The sequence below is a fragment of the Pseudomassariella vexata genome (assembly GCF_002105095.1).
Source record: "Pseudomassariella vexata strain CBS 129021 chromosome Unknown BCR38scaffold_32, whole genome shotgun sequence".
Classification (NCBI taxonomy): Eukaryota; Fungi; Ascomycota; class Sordariomycetes; order Amphisphaeriales; family Pseudomassariaceae; genus Pseudomassariella; species Pseudomassariella vexata.
The window spans coordinates 41136-61177 of NW_024467987.1; the positions used below are offsets into that span (position 1 = coordinate 41136).

The window sequence follows — 20042 nt, forward strand, 5'->3', positions numbered from 1 at the left end:
TAGACAGCTAACCAATCCAATGCTGTCCGCCTCCAGTTCCGAAGCCATCCTACAAGATCATGCGCTCGTTGGCTCGCTGGCTCGCTTGATTTCAACCAGTTACTTCAAACCAATCCTGGCTTTGGTATCTTTGTCCTCAACCAACCATACTTCCAAATCTACATGCTCGCTAATGCGAAACGCTGATAAATGTATTCAGGACCAAACACGTGCCCATAACGACAAACCCATAAATTGCAAGAGCTAGTGCCGCTCGCCGGAGGTAGTCGTGGGAGACATGCTCCATATCCCATCTCCACTTCCTTTTCCACCGCCATGATCCCTTCGCCCCCTTACTTGCGCTGCTCCTCCCACTCACCATGCTATGAATGCTCGTCACACTGGCACCTAGCATCTCGTCAAGTTCCTCGTCGTCGTCCGAGGCGACGGGCGAATTGGCGTCGTCGTCCTCTTTAGTGAGACGTTGGTGGTGGATGCTTTCCGGATCCGAGATCTTGTAATAGAATAGGCCGGGGAGAATGAAGCTGATGCTTGTGCTCCCTGTACTGCCCACGTATGCTAGCACTCTCTCCAGGCTGACAACGGTTAGAGCCACGATGTAACTGAGCACCAAGATGACCGTGGTTAAAAGTGGGAATCTGATGTCCGACATAGCCGGTCCTGGCCCATGGTCTGATCTCGGCTGGGCAGTAGATAAGAGTGGACGGCCACCGGAGGAACCGGCGCAGTTCGATGGACGCGACACTGCGTTGGGGCGCCATCTCAACACGGCATCGACGGAAGCCCGGCAAGGGTGCACTTGAAGAGGAATAGAAAAGGTCACAAGAACTACAATCGCAGCTTTTGCGATTGTCGAGGCGATGGACGGGGCATCTGAAAGACATTAGCACGGACATATGGTTGTCAGGGAAGTAAGGAAGTGAGGACGTACACATGGACACAATGTTGCCCTTAATGTCATCTCCAAAGGTGAGATAACCTGTGATGGCCACAAGAACGTAGATAAAAGCTGCCGAGCCAATACTCGAGGAGATGACTCCCATGATACTGTGGTACGTCAGCATATCTACAAAAACGGGGAGGTTCCAACGCATCTTACCTCTTTGGGGAGTAGTCCTGGATCTCGTTCAAAATCGAGAACATGTTCTGATGACATGTGTACGCAAAAATCACCACAGGTAGGCTGGTCAAAGCCGAGATAGGGCCACCCCAGGTGATAACTCTCACCAACCCGCGCGTAGGAACGGAGTCTGCGGCAAAATGGTACACCACAAGCACAATCAAGTATCCAATTGAGACCAGTGCGACAATGCTCGTGTACTTCAGACTATCAAGCCTGCGCAGAAAGCTCAGCGGGATGATGATAAGCATGAACACTGTGATCCAAAAATTGCGATCCATCAAAAAGGCGACGTCCTCGGCCCGTGTGTCGAAGCCCATAGCAACACCGGGCATCAGGTCGCCAATGATAATCATGTATGAGACGCCAACACCGAAGCATTTTATCGCGATCGCGGCGTCGAAGATTACGGCGGCGTTCGGGTATGTGAGCTGCGAGAGTGCGAAGAAGGACGCAGTACCTCGGTCGAGGTAGCGGGCGCATCGTGATTGTAGGTACAATCCGAATGCGGACGTGAAGGCGCTCCATAGTACGACGATAGTCCCGAGGACGATACCAAAATGTGAGAGGGCCGCGGGCATCGCAAGCGTTCCTGCGCCGACAACTAAGAAGCTACCGTCAGTGTTCATGTTCCAGGGACCAGAGGAATATCGTGGGAATACATACTTGTATTCAGCAGATTGATGATGCTGCTCACCGTGCTCGCCTGTCCGCCCTGGCCACCATCCCTCTGGTGGCCGCGCCCTCGTCGGTGTCTTGTCATGTCGCCAGCGCTTCCACTTCCTGAGGCAGCGGGATGGCCATCAGATATTGTCGCGTAATTCGGCATAGCCTGGGCAATATGTCCTATGTGTATGGTTCTCTCCTAAGTTGATGTTTCTTCGACCGTCAATGGATTTGGTGGTTGTGACTCGGAGATTCAGAAGGAGTCCTCGGTGCCGTGGATTGCGAGGGTGAGGCAAGAGAAGTAGTCCTTCCATCCAACGTCACTTGTCCCTGTGCAAACACCGTCCTAACCCCCTTCCGACCACCCAGAGAGCTAATACTCGAATGCAAAGGCTGGCGGAGATCGGAGCAGCCGATCACGCAAAGAAAAAAAAAAGTGGCGAACACAGACCGCCGCTTGTCTGTGAAACTGACTAGAATGGCAGCAATGCGGCTTGAATTGAAGTTGGCGGATGATGTGTCGTGACTCGTGAGAATTCCTGCGCCCGGCACAGCGAGCCGGCCTGTCGTCAGATGGGTGGAGACACCCCAGAAAGAGCTGGCACCTTGGCACCTAACCTTTGGCCAATCATGGCGCTTTGCGCCTGCTAGGTTGGGGCTTGCAGATCTCCACCAGATGCCACAGCGCCTTCGCTTCGGGTCAGGAATGGTGAAGTCAACACTTACACTTCAGCCTTATTGCAGGTCGACAGGGACCCAGGCATCGACACGGTTCATCAGGTAAAGTCAATTGCGGTTGACATTCATGCCTGGAGAGGATACAAAACGGATTGCATCTGTGCATTCTTCATCAACCCTAAGAGTCCAATAATCCAACTCCGGTGTACGCTATCAACTAAAGCACAACCAACTAAGTGCCAACACAGCCAACAAAAACACAGCCAACAAAAGCCCATCCACAATGGATCTCAGCGAAACTACCCTAGCGACTCTCTCACATCTCGAGTCGCGTCTTCTACGCCTGGAACACCTTCTATACGGCCACGCAACCCCCCACCCAAAATATCTGCCGTCAATAGCCTTCAAGCCCTCGAACACCGCTTCGCCAAACTCCTAGAAACCAGGGCAGGGCGCGACTATGCCGAGTTGCTCAAGATCTGTACGCGCCATGAATCCTCAATATCTATGGCACGGCGAAAAGCCTTCCAGCTAATACCTGATTCAGACAACGCACATCCCGCTCTCTTCGATCCCCCTGCGTCTTCCTCCCCCAACCCGCCACCCAGCCTGTCACCCGAAGCTCAACGCTCCATTGTTCTCGCCTCCGCGTCCGCCTACCCCACGACGGCCTCATCCTTGACATCCATCTCCGACACGCCGATCCCCGACGCAGCTTTGAGCGCACATCTCGCCGCACTACTGCCTAGAATGAAGGGCGTCGAGGCGACGCAGATGGCGCAAGCTGCCGAGATAGCTGAGTTGCGGGCTCGCAGCGAGAAACTGGTCAGGGCGTGGTACGAGGGTGGAGTCATGGGCTATTCGGATTTCGTCGCTGGGGTTGAGGGCCGGACGCAGAAGGTTGAGCGGGCAGTGAGACGGGCTGAGAGGGCGAGGCATGAGGTTTGACCAACTGCGTCCAGGAGTTACCTACTACAATCGTCATGGGAGGTCTGCTGCCACCGGTTCGATACTACTGAAATTGCTTGGTAGAATGGGCTACCTCGCTTTGGGGGTTTTCAGCCGCACAATGTGGACCCATGCACAGCGAACGTGGGTTCGTTGACTTTTACAAGGGTGAACAGGCGGCCTCAGGTGACGGTGTCTTGGAACCACCAGAGCTGCTTGCCTACAGGGCTTATTCACATTCACAGTGCCGCGGATCTTGCGGAGACCAGTCATCATCCCGCCGCTGAAACAATCACAGCGCGCTTTCCGTACCGATCAGATTCGTAAGGTATCCTGTGCATCCATTCGGATGTCGTCTACGGGTGGCTTGACTATTGTGAACCTGAAGGGGAGCAGAAGTGCTAGTTTCCGATTGGATGATGAGATGCGTGAGGGAATGACATGTATTCGCCTCAGGGAAGGGTGTAACTTGACACGTTCGTCCGACGATCGAATGTATACGTAGCGACAAGGCCTACGAAGTATTCAACGCATCACGGGGTACCTGCCTTAGGGGCAAGAATCTGATGTGTAGCCACGTGTGTCGTCGCTTCCATGGTTTTGGTCGCAAAGCTTCATTCAAGAAATCACATCTATTCGTCGCCGTCCAAGGTTATCAAATGCACATTACACTTAGAGTCCCTGGGGAAACTCATAGCGTCGCAAAAGCTTGGCGAACTTCGCCCGGCTCACCCACTCCGTGTTTCATGACTATCTGTGCCGTGCCAACATGTCAACCGAGCCAGCTGGATTCGAAATACAGGTTTAAAATTCTCTTGCTCTCCATAATGCGCAATCGTGTTTCACGGCACGTGGCCACATGTGTATTAAGTAGTGACATTCGTGGTGTAGTTACTCGACATCCTTCTTCGGTGTGTAGGTTGGGTTATTTGCGGGGAAATGAACGCGGTTCTTCTCTTGTGCAGCGACTTTGTATCAAACCAACAACTTGGGTGTTCACGGGCGAATGGGGGCAATGTACAACCGGAACTTGCATTTGGGCTGATTATTGATAGAGCGGGATTCCTGTTGTCGTCGAGGCGGCCACAGCGTCTTTTAGGCAGCACTGCTGGACGGCGCTACGCCGACCCTGGAATGGGTGGGTCATGTTAAGTGCTGTTGTATGGCAACCCATCTTTCATTCTTGAACTGCCGGCGCTAAAGAATAAGAATGATGGGACTGTTTGCGGTCAACTTGACCAAACGACTCCAGATTAGGTAGCAATGGCGAGTACGGATATGTTCGTCGAAATGTTCGCCCTGGGATATTGACTGAGTTGTATTCATCCTCCGAGGTTGGCCTGTGAAGCTCTATTGCAGGGTAGCAACACGGGCTGTGACGCCGTCGCCGATGAGCGCACCCACAACTTGCTCGAAGAGTCAGTCCACTGGCCAAGTATTGAGATGCGTCCAAAGATCCTGAGGATCGATAACTTCGTTGGATATACCCAATTGCTGTACATCTCTACCGGTCGCTTCACATTTTATTTTAAGATCAAAAATATTGGAAGTAAACCTTAATTCATTGCGATGCGTATAATCATAATTTAAAAGTGAGACAGTCGTAGAGTACGTGTCAGATTTATTTCTTTACATAGAAAATAATCAGTCCCAAAATAATTCCCCGTTCCAGATTGTTTCCTCCACCTCTGTGAAGTGAGTCGCTAGAAACGCTTGAGCGATCAAGCATTCGTATACTCCATTTAACAGATGTCCCCACGACTGACGTGTACAAGCCACACTAGCTGAGCCACGTACGGCGGATGTTGTTAACCCCACCGTTCAGGATCGACAACTATTTTGGGGAGCTAATGCGGCCCTTGGGTGTCTTCAATTAATTTGCTTCAGGGGTACAGAAGTGGGGCAAAGCAGCTTGATTCGAAAAGTTGGGGTTGCTTGGCTTTGCTTCCATTGATATCCTTCGGTCAGAAACAAAATCAGATGGTGCAGTGGTCGAACGTGGGATAGCGAGATCGCGTGGTCTGCATGACATGACATCGTCAACGATGGTAAATTGATGACTAGAGTTTAGGTTTTACAAGTTTGGCCTGATACCGAAACTCTGGCAGTCTGGAGGGGTGGAGTCTTCAAGGTCTGTCTGTGCTGCCAGTGTCTCCTGACTACATCAGACGCGGGTGACGAGGATCCCCAAATCTAGACGCCTCTGAGGATTTGAGAACGGATAGTGCAGTCTTTCGGTTGTAGGAACTTGGCAACACACTGCTAGGGCACAGTCTGTGAGTTACTATGTGCTATGTGCAATCCTGTCTGAGTCGTCTGCGAAGGGAGCTTCTTATGATTACCCTGAGGCAGAGTACAGAAGACGCCTTGATAGCTAACTCCCTCATATTAGCGACATTTTTTTGAAGTTCACAAGGGACGAAATGCATATAACGCATGATGACAAGAGACGTTAACATCTCAGCGAGAATCTGCAGACAGATGAATGTGGATGAAGGTGAAGACTTTTGCACTTCGGTGACATCTCTTGGCAGCACTGAGGCAGCCCTTGCAGAATGCCCGAGCACATCTACGGAGGCAGCTAGTGGTAAGCTCCGCTCATGAGCCTCAGCATGGAAGATGGTGCAGAAAGGACGAAAAATAGGGAGGGTTGATAATAAATCAGACGATTGCAAAAACGGGAGTAGCTATTCAAGATGGAATGGCGAGATGACAAATCTGAAGGGTTGATACCAATTCGCCATGACCAAGCACAAGTAGACCGAGATGACTTCATGCAGTCGTTTGAGTTGTAAACCGCTTAGCCACCACAGATGTCGTCAAACTCTGGTATGATCATAGGGAAGTACAAATATGCAGCTGGCCTAAACTGGCCTCAGTTTGGTGGGCCTGCTTAGTCAATCCATTGTCACTGACGAATTCATGCGAATTGTAAATCCCCAGCCCGAGATAATGGCTATATTCGCATCAATCCCCAGAGAGGCCCAGGCGATGGGAAATAGGCCACGAATTGACTCAAACTAATATCGCAGTCTTGCTGGGTTATTCTCGTATACCTGCGCTTGTCCAAAAGCACAGTCCACGGAAATATATATATTCATATTTGCGGGCTCTTAAATGTCACGAGGTGTGGTTGACGGCCGCCATCTGCAGTTCTTGGCTGTCAAGAGGTCCGTGTGCGGCTCCATCATGCTGCCAGTAGCTTTTCCCAGTCAGGTTAAGATGAAACCCCGTGTGCCGTTTCGGTACATGACTAGATCCAAAATTGTCGAAGCTGTCATCAGTCGGAGTCCCATTGAAACCTGGATTGGCCTTCCCCTGCATCGGCTGCCATGCATGTGAGTGGGAAAACCCAGGATGTGAAGTCGAGTTTACTCGGGAGGGCTCGAAAAGAAGCGCGATAAGGTAGATCGAGTGGCTGCGGATGGGTTGGATGGGTTGGATGGGCTGGATTTGGTTGGATTAAAAACCTATCAGATCTTCCCGCTGAAGCTGTGGTCTCCTTCTTGGCCCGAGTGAAGCCATCCCAGTCGAATCTCAAACACGGCCACTTGTGACGACCCAAAAACCAACAGTGGTGCTAAATGGCCCCGTTGTCACCTCGAACAGATCATCGTGGATGGCTCGAGTAGTCAAGCTTGGATGCATTCGAACAGAGCGGCGAGTAGAAGTAAACAAGCAGTTAGTAGTTTGAAGTATCGGTGCGGCGGCTTCCCTATGAAGATGCATAGGTAGTTTGCTAGTGCACCAAGTCCTCTGTGACTTGGGAAATTCACAATTCAGGCATGATATAAATGTGCAAGGCGGTTCAACCAGAACCAGCATGTTCATTTTATACTTTTATCCGCTGTTCCGAGTGCTGGGATGGGATGGAGTCGAACAATTTGAGCAAGGCTCTCCCGGGTACTTCGAAAATAACACTCGTAAGTCGTAAAGTTCCTGGTTGACGACCGATGGATGGATGCGTTGTAGCACTGCCCCGATTTTGGCATGTTGCTTCTCCACCATTGATAGAAGGACCTGCGAGTTGGGCCATTGTTCGGTAATCACCAGGTCCCAGAGTCCAATTGGAAATTAGCCAGTCAGCAACCATTAAACGTTCCGCAGCTTCAGAACGCCCCTAGCAATCCATCCCCTCTCTGTACTTACTTGACAGTCCTGGTCAGACTGTACCTGTGCTGCTGTGGTACCTTCCCGCAAGGAGCAGCCCCTGGCTTCTTAGCTCTCCTTGGAGGTGGGTGCCTACTGCCCAGTCAAAGCTCACTATTCTTCGCCGAAGTGGGTCCTGCAACCTTCCCACTCTGCTCATTGTCGTTCATCTCCCGTCCCTCTTGCTTCTGCTCCACCCTTCACCTTTCCCAAACCCATCTCTTCGCCTGTCTATCCTTTAATTCCTGCTCCCATCTCTCCTCGGATTGCGACGACGACACGCCTGTGTAGATTATTCGACTTTTCGACTTTCTCCAGCGAGCCACCTGGACGCCGATCCGACAAGCTTTCCCTTCTTCCGACGTAAATATTGGTGGATTTGGGGTTGCGCCGTCAGGAACTGCGTAAAACATAAAGAGTTACCACCCTCTGCCGTGCATTCATTGGAGGACGACGAAGGACACAAAGTCAGTCATACAGACACAGCGGACACCAAAATCAGGACAAGGCACATTTCATCTCCCACCCGAACCGTTTCGACCCGAAAACAGCGACCCGAACCTCCACTCAATAGCAACTCAATTCAATTTAGAGGTCTTTTTATGCGATAGTTTGAATTGCGGACCGAACGTTACGACGACAGTTAATTCCAGGCTAAGACCAACGCCCACCACCCCAGCACACGGGTTACCTACACTATCCCCGCCGACTAGTCTCAGTGTCTCTCTTTCGTGTCGACACAACGAACCGATTGGACTTGCACCGCACTGCACGCATTCTTTTCCCTAAGACATCTTCAGTTCCTCACACTCCTGTTAATTCACATCTACTCGACCGACCTGAAATCAGTGCGTCATACAAGCACTTGTCGCCTATTACGGCCTTCGCTTATTGCGGCCTCCGCCAGACGCTTCCGCTCTCGGGACATCATCACAGCTCCACCGAGAAGCCCACCACCTGTGAACGAACAACCACCGACTCCAGTCATTCCTTTGTAGATACTCCAGCGCTGCAATCTACGGTGGCGTCTTCTCCATTCGACTGTCGGGCCTATCGTACCCCATCCTCGGCGCCGCAATCACTGCGTGTCAAACCAAACTTCGGCTGCACCGCCACACTCGCAAGGTTCCAGCGCATCGGGCATTCGCTGCGGCAACACTGACCAGCGCCGTGAAACTGCATCGCTTAACATTTTTGCCGTCAACAAACTTTCGCCGCACCGTCTGCGCATTCGCGTCACCACAGGCCTCGTGGCCGTCCGATTTCGACCCGAATCTTAATACGCGCAACTCGACCGCCCGTCTTTCTCAGACGACTTCTCTATGCCCTCTTACGGATCTCTTCACTCACCATCACTCCGGAAAATGGAACAGTCCCGGGCGTCGTATGGCCGTAGGGGCTTGAACATGAGCAACATCCTTGGTGACCCATTTGCTCTGGCGACAACGTCAATAGCTGCGGTATGTTCCTCTACATCCCATGACAACATCTAGATTGCTGACGTGTCGTACTCTCACAGCTCGCCTGGATCATTGCCTTCATCAGCTGCATCATTGCACAGGTACAATCCCCCGGTGATGTCGGGACGTTCCCCCCCTTCTCATGGTGGAGCATAATTTACATGCTGTTTGTCATTATGGGAGTTGTCGTTGTTATTGCGGCCAATTCCATCCAGACATATCACATCGCGCTCGTCGGCTACTTGGCGTGCGGACTAGTCCTGACTTCGTCCTCGGTCAATGCCTTGGTATACTCGTCCAGCGGTGCCCGCGAGGCCGCCGCAGCCGGGTTCATCCTGTTGTCCATGGTTTCGGTAAGTTCTCATTGCTCCCATTGTTCCCAATGTGTCATGTCTCTTTGATCATACGACGGTGTCGCATTCGTAGCCACTTCAGCTGACATTGTGATGTGCAGATTGTGTGGATCTTCTACTTCGGGTCTGCCCCGTCAGCAACTCCACGAGCATATCTCGACTCCTTCGCCTTGACCAAGGAATCGCCTGCGGCTAGACAGACAATGAATGGTGGCTACCGACCCGAGACGTCGGTATCGAATGCTCCGCCGCAAATGTACACCACTTCAGCCCAGCTCAACGGCTTTGAGAACCCCTCCCCCGTCGCTGGACTCTCCTCCAGCCAAGCCGCACGCAACTCCGCTGCCACTCCTGCTTTCCCTTCAACGGCAACCAAGCCCCCGGCGGCTCAGCCCGAGTCCGAGATCGCTCAACCTACCGAGTATCCGTACAGCGCGAAGGCCATCTATAGTTACGAGGCCAACCCAGACGATGCGAACGAGATCTCTTTCTCCAAACACGAGATCTTGGAGGTCAGCGATGTTAGCGGCAGGTGGTGGCAAGCACGGAAAGCGACGGGCGAAACGGGTATCGCCCCTAGCAACTACCTTATTTTGTTATGAGGCAACGATTCGGAGTAGCTGGCTGTTGATGGGGGACGTTATGAGCTCCTGGGCTCGCATCCATGGAATTGTTTGTTGGTCAAAACAACGGGAACTGGCGTTCACTGCATCTGGCTGAGCTGTTACATAACACGAAAGGCTCTGGACATGTGTTGGAGTAAAATTGGGCCACCATCATAGGGATATACCTTTTTCTTTTTTTTTCATTGAACCCTCCTCTTCCCCCTCCTCCCCCCTCTCCCCCGGGGCAATATTTCTGCTTCTGTTCGACCTCTTTTTCAAATATTTTTCATGATGAACCCTACTACCCTATTGTCTTTTGTTACTTTCCTCTTTGGACGAGGCGACCCCCTTTTCCCCCTTCTGTGATGATAAATCAAAGCGAGCAAGCGAGCAACCATCTTCCTGTCTGTTTCCCCATCATCTCGCACTTCATCTTTTTGCAAAGCAAACTCTACTGTCTTATGCTGTCTTTAATGCGAAGGCGCGGACCGGATGGGTTAGCAGCAGATTTCGGATCTCAGTGCTAGAGTAGAGAAAGGGGACGCGTGGTCGGCGGCATCGTGGAGGATAAAGGGAAGCACGGATGGGGGCAGGCCTTGAAATCCGAACGGGCCCCCGATGGGGGCGATATCACGATGTCACGTCATGGGTGAGCCGGCGCTGGCTCGGGACAATGTGTACCTACTGTCTATCAATGAAAAACAAGATCTGAAAATGCAACCTGTGACGATGATATTTGACGCGACATGTTAAATAACGCATAGGTCAGAAGATTCTGTTTGTGGTGAAGAGCGAGCACATTGTCTTGGTCTGGAGACGAGGGATCTTGTATCTGACAACTTGGTCTTGGAAGTGCAATTTATGCTACTCATCGAGCTGCCTTTCAAAACAGATGTGTAGGGTTTTGGCCAATGTCGCTGCCAAACTACAGAGGGGAGCTGTCAATGTTACTGGCCAGCGGCAAATGCGACATGCTACTACCAAAGAGCTCGCACAGTAGCAGAAAAGAGAGAAAACGAAGGAGTGAGAAAGGTGCCTGTCAGGGAACTTACACAAGACATTGGTACATGATCGATCGAATGACGAAGCAGCTCAATGTAACAGACCAAGCAAGCTACACCGACTCATCGAGATACAAGAAAACCACAAATGCATTAGTCTATGTAGATCTAGGGGCGAAAGACAGTCACGCACAAGCGGCAAACTAGCGTTGCAGACCCACCTGCCTATTTACGTAGCTTGTGATGATGCCGACGTACGTCTACATGAGGCTGATTATCCGTACGTTCACCTCAACCATGTATATACCCCCTTCACAGGTAAGAATGCAAAGTCAACAGTTATTTTGTTCCTATACTGGAGATGGAATTAATGGAACTAATGGAACTCTGCGGTGCCAAAGTCCAGGATCTTCATTTATAGTATTGATCACTTGCAGATGAAAGTAAGCATAGCCTCTCCTTCGACGTAAGTATGGCGGTGACGGGTAGCAAGGATTGCACAAGCTGCCATGTCGACGAAGCAAGTACAACCACTAAGGTATTAGACAATGAGTTATGCAAGTGTAACATTTCGAAGTCGGACGCGGGACCCAACATCCACCATCCCAGACTACTGATCTAGGGAAGGGAAGGGAAGGGCTAAGCTACAGGGTAGGACAATACCTAATAAAGGGTGACGTACGTCCATACGTACTTCACGTTATGCGTGCACTGCCACTTTACTGGTACGATCATTTGTAAAAGCAAATGAATCTGCCGCTTGAGAAGACCATGGTTGCAGTCTCATTGTTGGGGCCATACCCTCTAATCGGACCGTAACGCCATATTTTCCACACGTAGCTATGTGATAATACAATATTAATAGTGGCACTTTTGACAAACGCCACTTTGGTCGATTGACATTGGAATGCGCACCGAGAATGTGAATCCATTGCGCGCGATGACTTTGTCGATGGTGTACGGCCGAGGATGGGATTAATCTGCAACGTCCATACAGATTGAAGCATCGATCGTCTACCCCAGGGCCAATACTACATATTTGGTTCTTAAAAAATTTCACACTCTCTACACAACTACATTCAAGCGGCAACAGCCGCAAGACTTCCCAAGTCCAGTTCCTCGCCGATTTCCAAGCCCCCGAACCCTTCTTCCACAACCCAATTCCTGCCCCTTTCCCTTTGCCAAAGCGCCTCACAAGCACCACCCACAACCAGGAGCCCCGGCGGGCGGCTCCCCTCTTGGTCAATGGCCTCCACCACACTGGCGAGTGTGGTGCGTATGACCCTCTGATCTGGACAACTTGCCCTTTCTATTACCGCGCAGGGTGTAGTCGCAGGCCAGAGGGACCTCCTCGGGGACGCCTGTTGGGCGTTCATATCGAGCACGCCTTGCCTTTGCTCCTCTTTGAGCACCATCAGTTCGATCTCGGTGTACTGGGTCAATTCTTCAACCAAGCCAGATATCCGATGTAAAGCCATCAAGAACATGACAGTTCGACTGGCGACGAATTCCGGCGGGTTTGGTGGCTTGCCTTTCTTGCCGGTCCCGGTGCAAATAAGAACCTGATCGGCAATGTCTCGCTGCGTTGCTGGTATACCAGCAAACAGTGGCGCCGACAGCGCACTTGTGATACCCGGCAGCACCGTGACGCGATCGCCGACACCATGTTCTCGGAAATAAGCTATTTCCTCGCCCCCGCGGCCGTAGATGAACGGGTCGCCTTGCTTTAGGCGCAAGACTGTCTTGCCCTCGCGTAGACCTGCGAGCGCCATTTCATGCAGCTCTTGCTGGGCTGCATCCGCGTTGCCTGGGAACTTGCGCGCAATCTGCACGGGCGTGCGGCGTGGAATCAGGTCCAAGACCCCTGAAGGAACGAGCTTGTCGGCGAGAATGAGGTCGGCAGATTGAATTGCTTTATGCGTTGCTTGAGTCAGGAGGTCAGGATGGCCTGGCCCTGAGCCGGCGAGTAATATGCGGCCTCGAGAGGAGGGGCTGGACGAGAGTGCAGGCTTGCCGATAGATTCGGACGTGTTGGTTCCAGGGTATGTTTTGAGTATTGAATTGACGTTGTCGTCGCTGATGGCAGCTAAACGCTTCAGCGGCCAGTATTCGCATACTTGACTGAGCCAACGCATGCGCCTGTTCTTTGCCGCGTCGAGATCCGCCTCCGTTACCAGTTTGTTGAAGCTGGCTGACTGGTCCACCGAGTCGTCAACGTCTTCACCATCCGCCAAGGCGTTATGGAGCAAGTGGTCTTCTTCTTGTATCCTTCGCCGCACTTCGCCGAGACGAAGGCAGGCTGTTCCCAGATTTTGCGGTAACGAGGCGGCAATCTCACGGCGTATCCTAGACGCCAGCTTGCATCCACGCCCATTCGTTGTAACACCGATCTGCAACGGTCCGTCCACGTATGTCGAGAGGAGGCTGAAGGTGCAGAGTTGAGGAGCGTCGACCACGTTGACAGGGATGCGGTTGCGCTTGCAAAGACTTGAAATATGCGTGCCTGCATTGTGATAATCAGCCAGTGCCCCAGACGATGTCAAACTAGAATGCGAGGCAACTAACTGAGTGGACCTTTAGCACCCGATGTCACGAAGACAGCATCCACAACATGGCCGACTTCTTCTCGGCCCAAGGTCAAGACGTCATTGTCTTCAAAGGCCTTCTTTACCCATTTGACCTCACCGTCATCGATGCGCTTCTGGAGCGTATAGTGTAACTCGGCTGTTTCTGGCGCAAGAAGGAGAGGCAATGCGCCTACATTGAGCGACTGCCCACATCGCGAGGATGCGAGGGGATTCGATCCAATGATGAGATGTATTTGAAATCTGGCGTCGGTCGCCGTCAGGAGGGAAACGGGAGCGGCCATCATCGACTTCGATGGATCGAAATCACTTGAGTGTAGTGGCGGGCACCACCTTCTTGCCTTGATCGACGTATGCCCTTGACAACAGAACACAGAGAAGGGGATGCGCAGGGCCTCGAACCAAGACGAATGATTGAAGAGAATGAACTTGGTACGAAGTAAAGAAAGAGACTATCATAGCTAGATACCACGACATTTCACCCACCGCGAGCAGATCTCCATAGAAGACTCGGGGCCATAGTCGCATAAAAATCGCGAATTCGGAATGTCGATGACCAATTTACACTTTTCTATCGTGCCTGACAGATTTTGGCGGGGCATCCGCTGACGTGATTGCACATTCTGCGCTATTGCGTCCAATAGAAAGGCTTGAATTGGTGAGCTTAGGCGGCTTGCAGCTCCCCCGCGGACCCTTATCGGAGATCTTCAACTCATCTACGAGGAGTCCAATGCTGAGTACTTGCAAAAACACCGCACCATTTCGGATTCAGAAGAAATGACGTCGTTAATCGTAGCCGATCTGTCACTTGGATGCACTGAGACTGGTGGTCCATCGCCGTGTCCTCTGCTACGATAATAAGCTGTATGCCCTGCTTGCACTTGCCTTACGCGGACAGACCGGGCAATGCTGCTCTGCATTGCATGATTTTGAGTTTGAGGGGCCGAAAACGTCTTGCGTAACAACCTTGGCTATGTGAGCCGTGGCCACCGGCTCGGGCATGTGAGTGCAAGAAAAGCAAACCTGGGAAATATTCTGTCCTCCCATCAGCATGGCCATTACGACAACTCACGTTTCTCTCTTTCACTATCCGAGGGGTTCGACATGGTCAGAGTGATACAATGCTTGAGGCTACATCACCCGAATGCATTGACGGATCTCCAGGACCTGAATTAGCAAATAGCAATCCACAAAGAGTTCAACGCGAGTGGATGCTAAATATAAGAGCCAAAGTCGACGTCAACCCTTGCAATTCGTCGTCGATGAGCCGGGTGCTCCTCGAGCAATCTCTTCTACAATCCAAAAATGCGAATTGCAAAATCGTCACATTGAGATAAGGTCAGAGGTAAGGCCTACAGTTCTAGAGTCTAATTCTTGCACACATGAGACTTTAGGTGTCTAGAGCAGTCACATCTTGAAGCAATTGTTGACTACGTTTTCTACTACATGAATATGTAAGCATCAACCATGACGAATCTTTTGTGCAACCTCCCGTGGAGTTTCAAGGATTCTTGGACATGTCGAGGTCAACTGCCATCCATTGCAAAGCATTATTATGGGTTTTCACCAGGTCACCTTCGTGGCCCGCAAAGTGTCCTTGAACCCTATTCTATGTTTATGATCATCCCTTTATTTCTGCCCTACGCGTTCACATCCATTCTCCCTGTTATACCTCTGAGAGCAGTAGTGACGTTGCATGGTCAGATACAGCATGTTCACATCAGTTTGGGTTAAAACCAAGATAGACATGGTCACATTATTGAAAGACTGAACTTATAATCGCCAGAACAACACACTTCGGAGGCTTGTTATTTTGAAGCCATGGCTAATCCTCTAAACACAAGAAAACCAGATATAGAGGTTTTCCCCCACGTTTGAGGCATTGGAACTAGAATAGAGTTCGGATACTAGCCACACCAAGTATCGTATCTGATAAACTCAAATAGATGGTAACAAAGATTTATAACCTCGTTTCAACAGAAGATCGCCATATTACAGGAACGCAAGGCTCAAACGCTAGAGGCAGGTCGTGAGGATGGAAACTTGCCACAACGTATTCAGGATTATGACCTCTGGTAGTGTGACAATGAAGTCTGTTGTGATTTTGTGAAAGAGATTCTAATCGGTTCGTGGAGTTCTGAGGGCTTTTGGTGGTTCTTTCGGTTATTGAGATATTCAGAGTGGTTACTGTTCTTCTCGACACGTCAAGTGAGATGAGGTGTCTTCAGCACATATACCTTACGAACAACAAAATAATGATACTTGGTTTCATGGACAGTCCCTGGGGGCGGTTTGTCGGGATGACTGATCTGGGTCTCCCTCCGACAGGAATCTGAAATGGCACGCCCTGCACTGAAGCAGACTCTGTCACAGATAAAAGAAGATTGGTACACTTGGGCTATCGGCCCTGTAGGTCAGAAAATGTATAGCAGACAATCCAAGGCTTTTAGTTAGAGACCGAGAGGTTCGAAAGGCTAGACAAGGTATTTAAGGGCTGCCGCTCTGGTATGATGCTGAAATGCCCTTATTTTTGATAGAGGGAAAAATTAGGACAAATTCCTCAAAATAAGCACATGAATTTTGACGACACTCTCTAAGCGCCATTTTCTAGCATCAGTCATGGCAACACTATTCCAGTCCCTGGGAATGAAAACTGCAAACGTGAGCGTCGATGGCAACAAACCCTACTGGTGGCGAACCAGTGACCTTGATCACTCAAAGATGTTGCACGAGGCCGAATATCCAGAAGCGACCAACATCAGTTCTTGACCTTCTATCGTGACATCATCTGTCCGACGCCGGGGTCTCAGCCAGACAGCACCGTGACCAAAAGCTTCGTCGGTCAAGATGGCAACCCTTTTGAATACAGCCTGAGCTCCAGGGCTCCACAGAGGGTCAGACCATCCGCTTCAGCGTCGACCTCACTCAACTCCGCTCAGCAGATACAACCAATCCATTCAGCATGGCGACCACGCAGAAAGTGGCGGAGACCCTGGCGGAGAAAACCCCTTGGGTTTGATAATACCTGGCATCGTTCGCTTCCCAGCTTCTATGATCAGCCTCAGCTTTCCGCAAGCGAATAACCGGTTCTGGTCGCGAAGGAAAGACATCAATCTACTGTTATTATTGGCCTCGGCATCAACAAGCGTGTCAGCCCATTAGACAAGCTACCCTTCTTGGCCAAGTCCTACTTCCCTCCGTCGTTTGCCGCCGCAGTCCAGGGTGTAACTCGCTGGGAGGTAGTTGGCCAGGCCATTTGTCAGCTCCCATGCGTCAACTCATAGGCAAACCTCCTCAAGTTCTGAACTATATTCGATGACTACCGAAAAGAGAAGGCCCCTGAGTGGAGGCACAGCGTGCCGTACGTGGCTAGCGAGTTTGTTGAACCAGGAAAGGCCCGCCTCAAGGCGTATATACGCGTCCCTGGACAGAAATTCGACAATATGTGCGATCTCTACACCCTGGTGAGCGCATTGCCGACCTCGAAGAAGACAAGGAGAAGATGTGAGATTTGATCGACCGAGTCGGTGGTATTATGACGGACAAGGCCAAAAGCAGGAAACAGGCGCATACTGACAAAAAACAGAATAACATATACTTCGCCCTTTCCCCCAAAAGTCCATATCCCGCGCCAAAGCTGAATATATACTCCTCCCACTGGGCTCCGAATGTTGAAGTCGTTGTACAGGGATTGAACACTGGGCTACAGACATACGGCTCGTACCGTGGTGGGGATACAATGGAACAGCGAGTCAAGTATGTCTTGTAAGTACTCCCGATCTCATATTGTTATAGATTGTAAAGTCCACCAGTGAACGAGTGAATGAAGCTACAGCACACATCGGGATCTGAACGGAAAGACTGGCATTTTCACATTTCTCGGGATTGGGAGGAAGGAAGACCCAGTTAGCAAGGACCTTGGTCTTCAAGCCCGGAACTACACAAAACACCGCGGATCTGAAGGGGGAAATATTGGATGGATAGACTATTGGCTCAGCAATACGGCTGAATAGTTACTTCATGTGTTCTGCATCCTCCCTCGCCCACATTAAACCCCGATTGCATTTTCGACGGGCCCGCCTCAAATTTTCAAGGATCGACATTAATTTTTGCCAGTATCAATCCTGATCAAGCTAGTGCTGGGTATCGACTCCCTTATCGCCACTATTCGGAACCACGCATGCACGTTATATCCATCTCGGCCAGACGATTGCCGCTGTGCCCAATGCCATCATGGTTTTATCTACGAATGCACGTGGCAATAATGGATTGTAGGAGGCTTAAGTCCAAATTTGACACCATTCGGGCTGGAATGCCATTTTCCCGATTGAGATGTATCTCGGCGTCGGAAACTACCGCGTGTGGTGTTATCCGTGTTTGGCAGGTCCGTATCGAGTGATAAGGACGAGTGCATAGTGGACGTACATAGTACACTGCGAATAGCAGATTCGATTTCTTGAGCCTAAGGACGAGAATAGGAGCATTCTGATTAGGCTTACCCGAAGAAGGCACTCTGGCTCCCTTTTAAGGTTTATTGAAGGCTTGCGACATTCAACCTCATTTCCCCAAGAGTCCCCAAGAGACCGTTAATTTCGCCAGGTCTGCCTATATCTGCACTAATATTTTCCTTTCTTAGTATAAGTCCACTACTCAGTGCACCTGTCTCCGTACCAAACCGCTACGTGCAGAATACAATTATTGCTGATAGGTGGTTTGTTTAGTGTTTTTCTTAGAGTTTTGGAACTTAACCTTATTCCCATCGACCCTATGATCTGCATATTGATTTGCCCCTTTTCCACACATCATGCAGCTTGTACATTCGAAATATGACTCGCCAGAGAAAGGCTAACTCGGGAATGTGGGAGCAGGGTAAATGTTCGCAAGAAACAGGTGCCATAGTTTGTATTTCTGCAGAGTGACACAGATCAATGGCCGCACCCATGGGTGGTCCACTTTGCTGTCGGTATCATGTAAATCCGGTTTCCTCCATTTTCCAGCCACATGGCCATAACAGTGTATACATGCACGAGTATATTATGTATTCATCAACGTGAACAACATCTTCTAAATGCCAATTAAGCATCCTCGAAGACCGGCTCTTGCTCAACTAGTAGTATAAATGGCCATTCCACCTTGCTCTAGCATGTATACTAGGCTACTCGATTGAATTGAAATATTGCTACGATAGAGTGTCCTGTGGCAGTCTAATCTCAGTCTCGGAATGCTATTTGTCCTGTGCACCGCTTAACATATTTTCATGATGTTAGGGCGGTCGAGGTATAGCGTGCTCCATGAATCTTGATCTACATCACACGATGTCTGAACCGAGCCACTGGAAGATGACGTTGGCTCAGGTCGTACGTACGTGTAGAGACTAGCCACGGAAACGACGATCTGACGGTGTCACATTAGTCCCACTGTTTCGAAAATGGGGGTTGCTTTGATGCTGTTCTGGATGTGACGGAGACATCCCGTCCTGACACTTGTCACGTGGAGAGGCCATGGGCATGAACGGCCTTGTCGGTACCGTCTCCAGTTTTCGAGCAGATTTGACCAGGAAAACCAGAGGCTCGGTTGTCGGATGAATGACAGATCACAAGCGTCACATTGAAGTAAAGCTGAAACAAAACCAAACAAGGAATTGTTGATACACGGTAATGAAGGCCATTCTCTGTTCCGATGGAAAATCACAGTCAAGCGCCCCAACTGTCGAACGATGGTGCACATCACATTCCGACATCCCCTTTTGGTACCGGTATATATTGATGATAGATGGAACGTGCATTTTTGCTACGTGTTCCTGACCACAGTGGATGGTACGGGGTTCGATGGGTGATGCTCCACTGGGCTTTTGTAGGCCGAGGCTAGGGTGCCCAGTTTCCGGACTGAGCTACGGTTTTTGGAAGCGAGACAACATGTTGGTCTAGCAGAGCCAACTAGTTCATTTGTTGTAGGAGATATATCGCTGCTTGTCGCTCAGGTTTCCATGCACTGGTCGAGCCGTTCGATCGATGGAGATTGGGCTGGGACAACCAGACGTTGAAAATGGCTGAGGGACGGGTTCGAAAGTTTTACAGGGAATGAAAGGGGAGGGCTGGCCTTATCTATTGAAGGGTTGTGTCCCGGCATGGCCGGGGAGGCTGAGGGACCGGCAGGGGTTTGCCTACCACCTTGGCCCACGCATCTGACGCGGACCGAATCCAATACGAGCGAAAATCGCTCCTGACTTGAACCTCGTGTTTTGTGCAGGTAGCGTTTGTTTTGGTTCATCTGATACCGTAGGGCCTCCCTAAAAGGAAGTTGAAGAAGCTGGCTGATAAGCTACAGTGACCAGCGAAAATCACCAAAGCCTGCTAAATCACAACTCCCGATCTGGACGGTCACGACAACTGGGCTCGGGGCTCAACCAAATGGTAGTATTGTGGCACCTTGGCTATGGTAAGGCGTTAAAGCAACCTGGGCAACTGAGCGATGGAG

The 20042-nt window shown here is 50.7% G+C and overlaps 7 protein-coding genes across 7 annotated transcripts; 4 read left to right on the forward strand and 3 right to left on the reverse strand.

Moving 5' to 3' along the window:
• Nucleotides 1-169: 169 nt before the first annotated feature.
• On the reverse strand, nt 170-1949 carry BCR38DRAFT_357655 (vacuolar amino acid transporter 5; the record flags this gene model as incomplete). The annotated part of the gene is made up of 4 exons (XM_040857123.1): nt 170-873; nt 932-1047; nt 1100-1724; nt 1787-1949. The coding sequence occupies 4 exons, from the start codon at nt 1947-1949 to the stop codon at nt 170-172; spliced, it is 1608 nt and encodes a 535-aa protein (XP_040709293.1).
• A 798-nt stretch (nt 1950-2747) lies between these two features.
• On the forward strand, nt 2748-3412 carry BCR38DRAFT_462193 (uncharacterized protein; the record flags this gene model as incomplete). Its single annotated transcript, XM_040862611.1, has 3 exons — nt 2748-2857; nt 2911-2945; nt 3012-3412. The coding sequence occupies 3 exons, from the start codon at nt 2748-2750 to the stop codon at nt 3410-3412; spliced, it is 546 nt and encodes a 181-aa protein (XP_040709294.1).
• A 279-nt stretch (nt 3413-3691) lies between these two features.
• Nucleotides 3692-4608, forward strand: BCR38DRAFT_146971 (uncharacterized protein). Its single transcript, XM_040853677.1, has one exon. The coding sequence runs from the start codon at nt 3979-3981 to the stop codon at nt 4462-4464; it is 486 nt and encodes a 161-aa protein (XP_040709295.1). The 5' UTR covers nt 3692-3978; the 3' UTR covers nt 4465-4608.
• A 2243-nt stretch (nt 4609-6851) lies between these two features.
• On the reverse strand, nt 6852-7293 carry BCR38DRAFT_146982 (uncharacterized protein). The gene has a single exon (XM_040853678.1). The coding sequence runs from the start codon at nt 7241-7243 to the stop codon at nt 6950-6952; it is 294 nt and encodes a 97-aa protein (XP_040709296.1). The 5' UTR covers nt 7244-7293; the 3' UTR covers nt 6852-6949.
• Nucleotides 7294-8883: 1590 nt separating this feature from the next.
• On the forward strand, nt 8884-9976 carry BCR38DRAFT_462194 (high osmolarity signaling protein SHO1; the record flags this gene model as incomplete). Its single annotated transcript, XM_040862612.1, has 3 exons — nt 8884-9021; nt 9081-9374; nt 9476-9976. 3 exons carry the CDS (start codon nt 8884-8886, stop codon nt 9974-9976), a joined length of 933 nt encoding a protein of 310 aa, XP_040709297.1.
• A 1819-nt stretch (nt 9977-11795) lies between these two features.
• BCR38DRAFT_453328 (tetrapyrrole methylase) lies at nt 11796-14101 on the reverse strand. Its single transcript, XM_040861582.1, has 2 exons — nt 13546-14101; nt 11796-13483 (listed from the first exon to the last, which is right to left on the reverse strand). Exons 1-2 carry the CDS (start codon nt 13850-13852, stop codon nt 12060-12062), a joined length of 1731 nt encoding a protein of 576 aa, XP_040709298.1. The 5' UTR covers nt 13853-14101; the 3' UTR covers nt 11796-12059.
• Nucleotides 14102-17008: 2907 nt separating this feature from the next.
• On the forward strand, nt 17009-17784 carry BCR38DRAFT_509089 (uncharacterized protein; the record flags this gene model as incomplete). Its single annotated transcript, XM_040864988.1, has 3 exons — nt 17009-17029; nt 17152-17330; nt 17401-17784. The coding sequence occupies 3 exons, from the start codon at nt 17009-17011 to the stop codon at nt 17576-17578; spliced, it is 378 nt and encodes a 125-aa protein (XP_040709299.1). The 3' UTR covers nt 17579-17784.
• Between the last annotated feature and the right edge of the window lie 2258 nt (nt 17785-20042).